Source organism: Podarcis cretensis (assembly GCF_951804945.1).
Source record: "Podarcis cretensis genome assembly, chromosome: 15".
Taxonomy (NCBI): Eukaryota; Metazoa; Chordata; class Lepidosauria; order Squamata; family Lacertidae; genus Podarcis; species Podarcis cretensis.
Window position 1 is genome coordinate 9070374 of NC_137185.1, and position 15189 is coordinate 9085562.

The 15189-nt window shown below is 48.5% G+C and overlaps 1 protein-coding gene across 1 annotated transcript in view; it reads right to left on the minus strand.

The window, feature by feature from the left end:
* The window catches only part of MNT (MAX network transcriptional repressor), a 62755-nt gene extending 51346 nt beyond the window's left edge, over positions 1 to 11409 (minus strand). Inside the window, exon 1 of the mRNA XM_079955658.1 lies at positions 11039 to 11409. Within this exon, the coding sequence (XP_079811784.1) occupies positions 11039 to 11111 (73 nt within the window). The 5' untranslated portion in view covers positions 11112 to 11409. The remainder of the gene's footprint in view (positions 1 to 11038) is intronic.
* Between the last annotated feature and the right edge of the window lie 3780 nt (positions 11410 to 15189).

Here is a 15189-nt window from a genome sequence, read left to right on the forward strand (position 1 = left end):
TACCTCCAGTTATGAACTTAATTCATTCCGGAGGTCCATTCTTAACCTGAGGTACCACTTTACCTAATGGGGCTTCCCGCTGCCACCGCCACGCTGTTTCTGTTCTCATCCTGAGGTAAAGTTCTTAACCTGAGGTACTACTTCTGGGTTAGCGGAGTCTGTAACCCGAAGTGTTTGTAACCCGAGGTGTTTTTAACCTGAGGTACCACTGTATCTGGGACGCGGGTGGCGCTGTGGAAGGTCGGCGGTTCGAATCCCCGTGACGAGGTAAGCTCCCGTTGCTCAGTCCCACCTCCTGCCAACCTAGCAGTTCGAAAGAATGCCAGTGCAAGTAGATAAATAGGTACAGCTCCGGCGGGAAGGTAAACGGCGTTTTCGTGCGCTGCTCTGGTTTCGCCAGAAGCGGCTTAGTCATGCTGGCCACATGACCCGGAAAAACTGTCTGTGGACAAATGCCGGCTCCCTCGGCCAGTAAAGCGAGATGAGCACCACAACCCCTGAGTCATTAGTGACTGGACTTAACCATTCAGGGGTCCTTTACCTTTACCTTTTACCACTGTATCTAGTTGCCCTTTGGTGGCAAGACAGCTCTTATTTTTCAAATGATGGACTGACTGTGATTGATACTCAGTTAAATATCTGACTAGTTCATATGATAACCTTGAGCTAAATTAAGAACTTTGAGAACTTAAAAAAGTAAAGTCACTTAATCCAGTCCACATCTATTTCGGCCTATTCCTACCTCTTTTTTTTTTTAAGGGTGACTGCTCCTGCTCAGGCTGCACAGAAATAGCAATTTGATTCCAGAAATTCATTCTGATTGTGCAGATAAAATGTAACTGATAGAATTCTACAGGATGGGAAAACAGTGTGTAAAAACAGTGTCCAGATCCAATGATCGCCAGATGGTGGAGATGTCAGGTGCCATCCTGGTACCCAAATATCTCCACTTGGTTGCAAGTGGTTGGACGCCAGGTGCAAAATGCAAATTTCAAACACTGCTCTGGAACCTCAGAGCACAGGTTAATCCTCGAATCAGGGAAGCGCAACATAGATAACAATTACTCCCACTTTACAGATAGGGGAGATGGAAGACTGACAGCAAAACCATGGCTGAACAGCATTCATGCCGTTTTTTTCGCTTTGTTTCTCTGCCAGCCGGTTTGTCTGGGTTTTGCCTCAGCTACAGTAGGTGGGTGCCCCAGAACTGAGGAACAATCTCTGCTTTGAAACAGATTTCAAGGAAGAAGCCTTGAAACACCCAGAAGCGTAGTTGGGACATTGGCCTCCAACCATCAAAAAGGAAAACAGAAAAGCACACACAACCACACACAAAGGTGACCTCAGGTGTGACTGGTTTTCCTAAGTGGGTGACTTGCCTCCCTGTAATCCTTGCCAATGAAAGGTTGTTGTATTCTTTCCCAACTACCTTGAAAGGTAGGCTGGTGTTGCCTCAGCCAAGCTGAGAGCACACAAAGTCCTCAAGGAAGTAGTTACCAAAGGAAAAGCACCCATTCTACAGATCCAACAACAGTAGAGACCTTATTGTTTTCCAAGGGAGTCATTGTGATAACTGCAGCAGAAGAGCCACATGCACCACCTACATTATCACTTGATGGCCACGGCCATGGAAGCAGCTCAGCTAAAGGAGCTGAGTCTTTTGCCTCCAGCCATCGTCTTCCACGAATCTGCCCAGCCCCTTAACCTAATGCCATTTAAGTCAATAGCCGCAACTGTGGCAGTAAATTCCCTAAGTTGATGATGCAATGAAGACAACATTCATATAGATAGATAAATTCAGGTAACTGGGACACGAGTAGCAAGCACTTTTAATTGTAGGTCATCTGAAGCTGGGGGTGTGGGGGGTGTTAAGGGAGGGGCAGTGCCTCTAACAAGGGACATGTCACGTTCCTTCTGGGGTAGTTTGTCTGCCTTTGGTCCCCCACCTTGCACTCAGCTCTCACCTGTGGCTCCTGGAAGATGTCAACATGTGACAGCGGCCACACGGGAAACGGCTTAGACTAGCCGACTAAGCCAGGTGAAGGTAGCCAGCCGATGGGTCTCAAACCCTCGGAGAGTTAGGGACTTCCCCTGGGTACGAAGACAGGTTCTTCTACCTAGACTCTAGGTACCCCATCGAGGAGAAGGAAATCTCTGCCCTTAAAACCTCCACTGCCTTGCGGGAAATCTTCAGGAGAAGAAAAGGCTAAGGAGTAAGCACTCCTTAGTGTTGGTGCTGACCTTTCAAGCCCTAAACGGCCTCGGTCCAGTATACCTGAAGGAGCGTCTCCACCCCCATCATTCTGCCCGGACACTGAGGTCCAGCACCGAGGGCCTTCTGGCAGTTCCCTCGCTGCGAGAAGCCAAGTTACAGGGAACCAGGCAGAGGGCCTTCTTGGTAGTGGCACCCTCCCTGTGGAACGCCCTCCCACCAGATGTCAAAGAGAAGAACAACTACCAGACTTTTAGAAGACATCTGAAGGCAGCCCTGTTTAGGGAAGCTTTTAATGTTTATTAAAATTGTATTTAAATACAGACTATTGTATTTTAATACAGTGGTACCTCGGGTTAAGAACTTAATTCGTTCTGGAGGTCTGTTCTTAACCTGAAACTGTTCTTAACCTGAAACACCACTTTAGCTAATGGGGCCTCCTGCGTGCCGCCACGCCGCCACTGCACGATTTCTGTTCTCATCCTGAAGCAAAGTTCTTAACCCGAGGTAATATTTCTAGGTTAGCAGAGTCTGTAACCTGCAGCATCTGTAACCCGAGGTACCATAGTATTCTTTTTGGAAGCCGCCCAGAGTGGCTGGGGAAACCCAGCCAGATGGGCAGGGTATAAATAATAAATTATTATTAAATTATTATATTATTACTATGGAAAGCCAGAGTGGAGTCCCTAAGGCAGTTGGGTGGCACCTTTTTCCAGCAACTCCTGCAGCGAAGCTGGTGCCAAACGTATTGCTCTGCTTTCCTTTGGACCACATCAGCCAGGATGGGGGGGGGGGGGGTCTTGTCGTCTGGGCAGCCCAGAACCTCCATACACACCAACCAGGCTTGCACCCCAGGGAGATCATTTCGGTGCTGCTAACACAGATATTTGACTTCACCCCTGGAGGCACACTCCATTCTCTCTTGGGACAGATGGATGACAACAACAACACCTGTAGCTGCACTGAAAGGAACAAGTGCATCATCCTAAATAGAGTATGTCGGGGATTCCCAAACTGTGGTCTGCAAGATTCATTCAGGTGGTCCACAGTGTCAGTGAAGAGCAGTGGCTATGAACATTGTTCCTAGACCCTGGCAGTCTGCTCAGGTGGTGAGCAGGATGAATCAGAAGTGATGGAAGGGGAAGGTAACTATATTAATTATTATTATTATTATTATTGAAAGTAAGTATATTATTATTATTATTATTATTATTATTATTATTATTATTATTTCCAAGATGGCAGACTTAGGCGTCCTCCAAGGTTTGCAGAAGTACAAAAAAAAGCTTTAGGAAACCAACCCCCCAAAAAACTCAGCACAATGATGACTGAGTGTTCTCGGTTGTGCAGTGCTGAGCCTGAGCAGAAGCACTTCACTCACACACTGCAAGAATTTGTTGCAGGTCTCACCTGAATACTGCCATCTCAATTCACCCAGGCCTTGTGTAACCCAAACGGCACCATCCATAACTCCACCATCCTTCCTCTGCATAAGAGAGAGCTACTGGCAAACTCAGGGAAATGGCAAGATATGCAGGAGGACTAAAAAAGAAAAATAAATTGGGGGGAACATTGGCCCTTGAGGGAAAACACCCGAAAACAGCCTAATGAGGACTAAGCATGATCAACAAACGCAGTGTGTGTTTATGGGGATGAAGAGATAATGGGAACACTTAAGGGATTGAGTAACGGAATGGAGTTCTTGAAAGAAGGCATGGTTGGCTGAGTGCCACCCTGAACTGGCATGCACTCCACATTGCAACATTTTCTTGCAGGCTCCAGGTAGGATGTCTCTTAACGACAGTTTATCCCAATGTTACCTCTCCATTCCATTGATTTATTCCAAGAATTTGCAGTTTTTACAGCTGCGACCTTCCCCAACGTGCTGAGAGCCTTCTGTTGTGTGACCATCTTCCAATGTGATGTAGTAGCTTTAAAAGGGATTTGTGTCAGCACCCTATGGTCCCCACGTACTATATTCCTCACCTGCATCAGCTGACTGGGTGAACTTGGGCCAGTCGCTGTTTCTCAGCCTAGCCTACCTCACAGGACTGTTGTAAAGATAAAAGGAGGAAAGGAAGATAACAATGACCACCAGCTTGATCTCCTGGGAGGAAAGTCTGGATTCTAAATGATGATGCAGCAGGAGAGGAAATAAAACAACTACCACAACAACACAAGGTGGGTGGAAAAAGAGGAATCTATCTCTAAGACTTCTTTCTTTTTGCTGTTGTGGTTGAATTTTAATTTCCTTCTCATCCACCTTTCCTGGAGTGACTCACTGCTGAGACAATACGTTTCAGGCTACCTCCCATCAGATATGACACACACACAAAACACAGACATTTGATCCTCCGCTGTGGTTGCAAAAGGTATGCCCCCCCCCTGCATTGGAGATGCCTGCCACCCATGGCAAGTAACAGGAAGGCAAGGGAAGAAGGGGAAAAAAGGGGGGAATTCCCCCAACTCTTTTGGCAAGAGATTTCACATCGTGAGCAGGTCTAAAGGCATCGCTCAAAGATTTAAAGCAGGAGACCTTGAACCGCCCCTAACCCCACGTCACAGAAAAAAACAATCCAGATTTCAGAAAAGCGAACACAAGTGCTGTCAACACAGGTAAGGTGCTGGCGTTCCATCCCATCGATGTGCAGGCCACTCTGCAGTGAAGCCAAATTATCGGCTCCCTGCCCCAAGGAGCTTGCAAATTAGAAACCACCCAAGTGTGTGTGTGAGAGAGGGGGACCATGGACGGAGACCGTGGTAGATGGTATTATGGGATGCCGGGGCACTGCACATGGGGCCTCCAAGCAGCTATTTGTTGCTACTTATCTATAGGGGATGAAGTTGACTCGGTGGAAGAACAACAGCAGGAGCACCTTGAGGCCCTGAATCAAAACAGTGATCAGCCTTTCCCCTACCCAAGAGAAACTGTTTGCTCATTAGGCAAATGATTAGTGGGATCTGCGACAAAATGTTGCAGCGTGGAATTCTCCCCTCTCAGGATTCTAGTTGGACTCAGAAATGTCCACTTCCAGGATACTCCAGCTGCTCTCCCACCAAGTTTTCTAATTTTCACCCTCCACACACACAAAAAACCCCAGACAGCATTCTGTGCCCATAGACCAGTATTATTTCTTATTATTGTTATTTAATAGTTAAGCTTCTGTCCCACACTTCTTCCCAAAGAACCACAAGGCAGTGAAAACAAATGACTAAAAACACACACACCATAAAAGCAATCCCAGTACAGATGCAAACTGGGAAAGATCTCCACGCAAAAGGCTAGTTGAAAGAGGAACGTCTTCTGCAGGTGCCGAAAAGACAGCTGAGAGGCTGTCTGTCTAATATTTAATGGGAGTGCATTCCAGAGGGCAGGTGCCAGGACACTGAAGACCCGATTGCAATATTGTATGGAATGCACCTGATTAAGATGGTATCTGCCAGAAGCCCCTGTCTGCAAAGCACAGGGATCAACCGGATACAACAGCGGGTGAGACCATATTTCAGGTATGCGGATCCCAAGCTCTAGGGGACTTTATACGCGGAAACCAGCACCTTGAGCCTAGCCCAGTAGGCTTGGGACGGAGCCAAGGTGTCGCTGCTTCGACATATAAGCAATAACAGTCAACAGAACTGAAACAGATTCAGAATGTGGTTTAATCATGCTAAGCCAGACACAAAAAGCCCCAGAAATATAACTGCACCTAAGTGGCAACTGGCTCAGTCGGTAGAGCGCGAGACTCTTAATCTCAGGGTTGTGGGTTCGAGTCCCACATTGGGTGAAAGAATTCTGCATTGCAGGGGGTTGGACCAGAGGGCCCTCATGGCCCCTTCCAACTCTACAATTCTAGGACTCTATAAAATTATTGTAGGTCAGGTTGGAGGACACCCATCTCCTATCCTGCCAGTTGCTCAGGCCCCAACACCCTGCTAGGGACCATAAGGGGTGGGTGCCTTTTCTTCTGTTCTGCCCCACCTTAATTATTTCCCTGGTCCAGGGTGTCAAGCAGTGCTTCGCAGCCAGATCCACTCTGCGTTTTGATTTCCCACAATGCCCCTGATGTTAAGTGTTGCCCAAGGGCATTGTGGGAAACCAAAGGGGGACCTAGACACAGCCATCTTTGCGCTGCTTCAGGAGCCACTCAGAGGAGTGGGGCCAATCGGAGAACACTTTGCCTAGCTCCCTCCCACCAAACCTGGAGCCAGTCCAAAGATTTAAGGGCCTCTTCTAACCCAAATCTTTCCTGACACATGCAGCGGCCAGCTAGAAGCCTTAAAAACTCAGCTATGTAAGCGAGGCGCCAAATGGCTCCTTAAACCAAGATTGCAGTCGCCAAAAAAGGATCGCCTAGTTGCCATTTGGGGGCGAGACGGTTCTAAAAGTCTTATTGGCCTGTGACTGATTCCCAGTTAAACGTCTGGCCAGCTCAGATGGCAACCTTGAGCTGGCTTAAGAAGTTAGAGAACATAGAGAAGAAACATCACACAATCCACATATATATTGGCCAATTCCGACTTCTTTTTCTTAATGGCAACACAGACCATTCACAACGATGTTCTTCACACCTGTGAGGTGGGATAAGTGAAGGCAAGCTGCAACAATTAACTATAATGTTGTTCGCTGCTTTGGGTAATCCACAAAAACAGGGCAGGGACTCAAACGATGCTGCTTTCTGGTTTCCAGAAGCACAACGCCTAACCACGGAGGATGCGCATGGCCCAGGTAAAGGCAACATTTGACCGTCCAGCATGGCCAGGGATGATGGAAATTGTAGTCCAGGAAAATGTGGAGGTTCCCCACAGCTCACCTAGGCTTATCCACGGAATTGTCTCCAAGACAATGGCCGCCTTCCTGCCTGACCACTGTTCCTCTGTCCCTAGCTGTCACTCTTCCCCTGCCCACCCACGAGATATGGATTGAAAACCAGACTTCAGCATAGCATACTAAATCTCAGATATTGCCCCCACTATTACGACTATTGGTTAATAAGGGTAGCTGATGGGTCTCAGTGTGAGTTAAGGACTTCCCCTGCATGTGAAGACAGGAAGATTGAGCAGAGGAGACCAATTGTGGGTACAACGGTCAAGAAGACGGTTTCTGCATGTACTGTAGAGGGAAGTAAGAGGCAGGTGGGGCTTGTCCACCTGGAAAGGTAGCCCATCAAGGAGAAGGAAAACTGATCTTAAATCTACGTTGCCTTGCAGGAAATCTTCGGGAGGAGAAAAGGCTACACAAATCTGGAGTGGAGTCCCTAAGATGGTTTAATGGTGCCTTGAAGGCCACCTTCCAGCAACATGTTCAGCCAAGCTGGTGTCAAACGCTTTGCTCTGCCCTTTTTGGACCACATCAGCAAGGCCAAGAAGGAAGTATTTCCATCTGGGCAGCCCAGGACTCCATGCATACTGCCCAGCCTTGCGCCCCGGAGAGGTCACTTCAGTGCTGCTAACACAGCGGTTTGACTTCACCCCCGGAGGCGCACTCCACTGTCTCTCGAGACAGACAGATGCCAACAACAAGCTGATTTTTTTATAATTGCACGATATATCATTGAGTTCTTAGGAGAAGAGCATGGCAAACTGTGTTCCAAGCCAGGAACCGATTTCATAAGGAAACAGGTACAACTGCGGTCACACACCCACAGGCCAACCTGCCTCCACAATGTTGCTTACTGAGCTATGAGCCGTATGTAAATTTTCAAAATGAAAGCTGTGGATTAATACGGGACAGGGTGAGGAGGAAGGAGATGGGAGAGTAGCTACATGATGGGTCTCAGATCTGCCCTACATACATAGCAGCAGTTTCCGTGGACTCTGGCTTCCGTCACGGTGTTCCATTGCGCCAGAAGCGGTTTAGTCACGCTGGCCACATGACCCGGAAAGCTGTCTGTGGACAAATGTTGGTTCCCTTGGCCTGAAAGGCAAGATGAGCACTGCACCCCATAATCGCCTTTGGCTAGACTTCACCATCCAGGGGTCCTTTACCTTTTTACACAGCAGCAGTACTAATATAGTATGACGATTCTGTAGGATAGTACAAATTCTTGTCTGCCTGCATGTCTGAAGCTGTTGTTACTTCTGTTGTTACTTCAAGCCAATCAGAGACAGGTAAGATATCTGGGTTCAAAAAAGTAAGGCAAGATTCCCCCCTAAATGCACCTAACTTTTATTTATCAAACAATATTTAAATTATTCTGCAGCACAGTCCACACGCCTGGGGCTGATTGCAGGGACATGGCTGTTGTTTGCTACAAGCCATAAACAGATAGTTGAAGGAGATCTGGATTAAAAGTCTATTTATGACCCCTAACAGTACAAAGCTATATCCATGCAAGCAGTTCAGAGTGTACGCAGTGCTATAAAGCATAATGATGATTAATAGGATGTAGGTCTGGAAGATCCCAGACTCAGCATCCTTCACCACGACCATTTTTAATCCGGAGCTCTCCTCCTTTCAGAATACAGTAGAAAGCAGCGTGCTGGGTTCCCCCCAACAGATCTCCACCAAATTAATTTTCATTGTCAATATTCCCAAATTCTATGTTGTCATTCCACGGAGCACAGCCCCAAGCTCTGAGCTGCCTGCATGGCGAATACAGCAGGTCTTTACCACGAGCCCCGAATACAAACAAGAGGTCTGGAGTTTTAAAATCTGTTATTCAGATTACAGCAAATAAAAATTAAAAAACCGGCATGCTGGTTTTCAGATCTTTCCTGCATGCCATTTCACATCACCCTCGTTATCATCACCACCAACGTTCCTGCAGCACAAACAAGTGAGGGCAGGCCCTCCCCACCACCCTCGTGTACGCACAAGCGCGCGAACGAGAGCGCGCACACGCGCATAGTTGCAAGAATGAAAGCGCGCATCCAAGCAGCAGCAGCAGCAGAGAGGGAGTGTCCCCATCGCACGTGGTCGAGGGCAGGGCCTTGACACGTCACCCGTTCCCCGCTAACCAATGGAACGGGCCTGGAACGCAGAGCAAACACGCAACGTTCCAAACCTAGGGGAGGGGGGAGAAAATGAAAAAAAAAGATACAAGCGACGCCAACGTTCCATTGTGCGCTTAGATCTCGACCACGCGCTAACGCAGCATCTCTCCGGAATTTTAATGTGTGCATATGTGTGTGTGTAGCGTGTGTATGCGGGGCGGAGGGGATCGGTTCCTCCCGCATGCAGCAACAGCCCTTTCTGGATCTCTCCCAGCAGATTTCCCAATTAGGGGAGCGGCGCATCATCAGACGAAAGAGGCGGAAATAGTTAAAAAAAAGTGCATCATATGACACCCCCCCTCCCTGCCTCGTCTTAAGATCAGGAGCGCCAACAGCCCCGCCACCGCCCTGGAAAAGCCTCCGTCGAGAACGAGAAGGAAACGCTTCCCCTCCCCAAAAGGAAACCCAACAGATTCAAACCCTCCCCACAGTTGCTGCCTAATGAATAACTGCTCCTGATGATAAATCAGGAGGCATCGTCAAAAAAACAGAGCGGGGAGGCAGCAGGAAGGAAAGGTTCCTATCTTTTTTCTATTACGGTTTTTTTTCTTTTTGGCGCATACCTACATGACATCGTAACCCACCCTCTGATCCAGCCCGCCTCTTAAAAGCCTGCGCGCGCCTCCTTGCATTCACTATTATGCGCCTTAGAAAGTTTAAGAAGGAAATAATTAAAACCGTGTGAAAAGGACGGATCGCTGCCGGATGCATGAATGAAGAACCGCAAGAGCAGGCAGAGACCCAAGCATAATTAATTATGGCTATTACGTGGGCTGCATCGGTTAACTACGTCCGTGTTGCAAAGGCTTGTTTTTCTTCCTAGCCCTCCTTACACTGCAGGGCGGAAAGGGGTCAGGTAGTTTATTTTTTGGGGGTGGCAATAAACGCGAGCACGGGAATCGGAGAGAATCTGCCCATCCGCAGGAAATGAATGGGCTGAATTATTATTTTTTAGTATATACATACATGCATACATATCTCGGCTAGCATGTGTCAGCAAATTCAGAGTAAACGCAGAATGAAGCATTTAGACCACGTTGACAGGCTGCTCCCGCCCCCGGCTGTAATCCTGGACGCATTTACCTGGGAGTAAGTCCAATCTAACACAATGGGGCTTGCTTCTAAGTAGACATGTCCACTACGCGCTTGTTAAGCGAGGCAGCCTGCTATCCTCACAACCGCCGCCTCGTTTGGCAATCTCATATTTTTCTTAACCCGGTGCAAAAATATTTCCGATCACCCCGCCCAAATGTTCATTAAAACGAAACAAAAAAAGGGACATTTTACAAAAACGGGAGGAGGGGAGGAAGGAGGGGAGAACCCGACTAGAAACCCCCACTGACGAGAAATCAGAAGACCTGATCATCATTGCAAAATATGCGCTACGGAGGAGAAAGCAATCGTAACGCAGTGCAATTTTTTTAAATCAAAACGGGGGGGGGGGGGGGACTCACCATCTAACCCGCCAAAATAAATACGACGGCTTCGGTTGGGGGAACCGACGGGCCCCGAGCCCGAGGCGCAGTTTGCTCAGCGGCGAATCCGAGGGGACTTACTCCCGTGTCAAATGCACGCGCAAGGCTTTGCAACCCGAGGCGAAAGCGCTGCAAGCCTGTGACAAGGGGGAGTGAAATCCCCGGGCTTCCGACTAAAAGGCGACTCGCCTCGCGCTGCAAAGTTGGTTTTCTCTTCCAACAATCAAAAAACGGGGGGGGGGGAGGGAATAAGATAAATCCCACCGCGTGCATTATTATTTTTTAATTATTCTGCGTTTCTTTCAAAAAGGAGAGAGACGAGATCTTAATTCCCACCACCACCACCCCCCCCCCGGCTTACCACGTGTTTTCTGTTGTTGCTGAGCTTGCCATTCTAGATACCTGGCCGCTTCTAACAATGTCTCAATGCTCATTTCTCGGGGCTGCGTTTCGGCGGAGGATCCAAAGTCTTGGGGAGACTTATAAAAAAAATAAAATAAAAAAAGTGGAGAAGGGAAACTCCACGCTGCCACCCCCGCGGCAGGATTCTTTAATTTTAATGTCGGGGTTTGGTTCTTTTGCAAAGGGGGAAGAGGGAGGGGGGGGAGGAGGAAAAAAAAATAAAGAAGCCGGAGCCAGCCAGGCGATCGCCCCCTCCGCCCCGAGCCCCTCTGCGAACCTTCCAGACAAGGAAAGGGCTTTGTAACAAGATGGCGATGTGTAACAGAAACACAACAAGAAAAAAAGGGACTGACACGGCCCTCAGCTACTATAGGGAGAATTGCAGGCAAAGCCCGGACTGGATTGCAGCGCTTCGCCGGACGGGAGCGCGCCTGCTTGCTTTTCCATTTGGGTTTTTTTTTTTGACAGGACGGGAGTTTCCGCTTAGACGTCTCAGCGCAGCATGGCACGATTGTGAAAAGAAACAAACACAAAGCCCTCTTCCTGGGCGGTGCCGTTCCAGGCTGCACGTGGAGGCGGGCATGCTCGGCTGCTTTCCTGCAGGCGTTCTTTGCACGTAGAAAACTAGGGCGTCGGGTTCAGCCTAACGCTGCGCGCCAATTATTTCTTTCACGGGGGCAGCCTGCACCCTGAAGCGTTAACTGCAACACACAGTTACACACATTTCTTCCATCAGGGCTGCATTTATAAATTTGGCCTATTGGGGTGCATACACACCATATATGGAAAGTACATTTAAAACACATTCTCAAGAATCCTGGGGTCTGTAGGGGATCCACAGTTCCCCTTAAAAGGTAAAGGTAAAGGTACCCCTGCCCGTATGGGCCAGTCTTGACAGACTCTGGGGTTGTGCGCCCATCTCACTTAAGAGGCCAGGGGCCAGCGCTGTCCGGAGACACTTCCGGGTCACGTGGCCAGCGTGACATCGCTGCTCTGGCGAGCCAGAGCCGCACACGGAAACGCCGTTTACCTTCCCGCTGGTAAGCGGTCCCTATTTATCTACTTGCACCCGGAGGTGCTTTCGAACTGCTAGGTTGGCAGGCGCTGGGACCGAGCAGCGGGAGCGCACCCCGCCGCAGGGATTCGAACCGCCGACCTTTCGATCAGCAAGCCCTAGGCGCTGAGGCTTTAACCCACAGCGCCACCTGCGTCCCACCAGTTCCCCTTAGAGAGCTACAATTCCCAGAGTTCCCTGGGAAGAGGATATGAATGTTAAACCATCCCATGAGAGAAGGAGGGTCTTGTAACAGTTCTCAGCACCCTTCACAAACAAAACCTCCCAGAATTCCTAGGGGGAAGCCATGGTTGTTTCAAGTACAGTGGTACCTTGGGTTAAGTACTTAATTCGTTCCGGAGGTCTGTTCTTAACCTGAAACTGTTCTTAACCTGAAGCACCACTTTAGCTAATGGGGCTTCCCGCTGCTGCTGCGCCGCCGGAGCACAATTTCTGTTCTCATCCTGAAGCAAAGTTCTTAACCTGAAGCACTATTTCTGGGTTAGCGGAGTCTGTAACCTGAAGCGTATGTAACCTGAAGCGTATGTAGCAGGAGGTACCACTGTAGTATGATATGACTTTAAATGTATAGTTCAAATGGGGCCTGAAAGTCAATAGTCAGCAAGAAGGGACACAATGGAACTGGCCTCTTTCCCCAAAATTTGAGGCAGGCAACTTCCCCAGTAGACATCTATATTTTATTAATGCATATAGCTTTTAAATACTGTTGATTGTATCCATGTTTTGACAACTCTGTTATGTCTCCTTATTTTTAAAGACTGTTGATCTTATTGGCATTTCCCCATGAATATTCACAGTATTTTACATAAAGCGCTTAGAGGTGCGTTTGTTTGGATTAAGCCACGTATAAAGCTGGCTAGGCAACGTGATAATTTTTTTATACTCCTTTTCTGTTAAATAGCCTTGGCAGGAAGCAATGATTTATGGGTCAACATGAAAGACAGGTTCCTATGATGGGTTTTGTTGCGTCCACATAATTGCAATGCTAATTATTAATCCGTTAGGTGCTGTTTCATAATGCTTGGGCAATTTGGCCTATTAATAGGTATCAATAAACCTGCCCTTCTAACTATCTTTTTGTGTATGTCCCTTGATCGCAAATTCTGCTAGATTTTGCCCCAGATCACTGAGCTGGCACAGAGGTCTCAACTCATCATGGGAATCTTACCCAAACCAGACTCCTTGCAGCTGGTGATAACAACTTTGTGTGGGCCATTCATACCAATGTAAGTATATACCGGTAAGTAGATAAAGTAGGTAAAGGGAAAGGACCCCTGGATGGTTAAGTCCAGTCAAAGGTGACAATGGGGTGCAGTGCTCATCTTGCTTTTCAGGCCGAGGGAGCCGACATTTGTGCACAGACAGCTTTCCGGGTCATGTGGCCAGCGTGACTAAATCGCTACTGGCACAACGGAGCACCGTGACGGAAACCAGAGTGCACGGAAATGCCATTTACCTTCCTGCCATAGTGGTACCTATTTATCTACTTGTGCCAGTGTGCTTTCGAGCTGCTAGGTTTGCAGGAGCTGGGACCGAGCAACGGGAGCTCACCCCATTGTGCGGATTCAAACTGCCGACCTTCCAATCAGCAAGCCCAAGAGACTCAGTGGTTTAGACCACAGTGCCACCCGCTTCCCAAGATAAATAGGTAGCACTGCGGCGGGAATTTAAGCGGCATTTCTGTGCCCTCTGGTATGTCATCACAGTGTCCTGATGCGCCAGAAGCGGTCTAGTCATACTGGCCACATGATCGGGAAAGCTATCTGTGCACAAACGAGGGTTCCCTCGGCCCGATGGGAGGGGTGGATCTGAACTGATTCATCAGGGTTCATCTCATTTTTCTCCTGGAGAAGGTGCCACCTTCAATCCCCGCCATCTCCAGGCAGGTCAGATAACAATCCCCTCTTTAAATCCCAGAGAGCTGCTGTGGGTCAGTTTAGAGTAGACAATGCAGTAAGCCTGCAATTTACATGCATTTTTGTGCACATTCAGCTTTACGCACGGGGCAAAATAAAAAATTACAAAAATTAGGAAGTGGGGTCATAAAGGAGGCAGCATTCTAGGATAAATGTCTTTGGCAATCTTACCTGCCATTGAACCCAACATGGTGTGACAACACCTGATTTTGGATTTGGCACGATCCCCGGAAATGTAAGGTTCTGCACTTAGGCAGGAAGAACCAGATGCACAAATATAAGATGTGGGGCTTCTGGCTTACTAGCAGTACATGTAAAAATGATCTGGGGGTCTTGGTGGACCACAAGCTTAATGAGTCAAAAGTGTGATGCAGCAGCAAAAAAGGTGAATGCTATTCTAAAGGTAAAGGTACCCCTGCCCGTACGGACCAGTCTTGACAGACTCTGGGGTTGTGCGCCCATCTCACTTAAGAGGCCGGGGGCCAGCGCTGTCCGGAGACACTTCCAGGTCACGTGGCCAGCGTGACATCGCTGCTCTGGCGAGCCAGAGCTGCACACGGAAACGCCGTTTACCTTCCCGCCGGTAAGCGGTCCCTATTTATCTACTTGCACCCGGAGGTGCTTTCGAACTGCTAGGTTGGCAGGCGCTGGGACCGAGCAGCGGGAGCGCACCCCGCCGCAGGGATTCGAACCGCCGACCTGTCGATCGGCAAGTCCTAGGTGCTGAGGCTTTAACCCACAGCGCCACCTGCGTTGAATGCTATTCTAGGCTGCATCAATAGAAGTATAGTGTCCAGATCAAGGCAAGAAATAGGACCACTCCATTCTGCTTTGGTGAGACCACACCTGGAATACTGTGTCTAATTCTGGGCACCACTATTTAAGAAGGATGATGACAAGCTGTGATGTGTGCCAGGGAGGGCAACCAAGATGATCAAGGGTCTGGAAACTAAGCCTTATGAGGAATGGTTGCGGGAACTAGTTATGTTTTGCTTGGAAAAGAGGAGACTGAGAGGAGATATGATAGCCATCTTCAAATATCTGAAGGGGTGTCACATGGAGGAGGGAGCATGCTTGTTTTCTCCTGCTCTGGAGGGTAGGACTTGAACCAATGGCTTC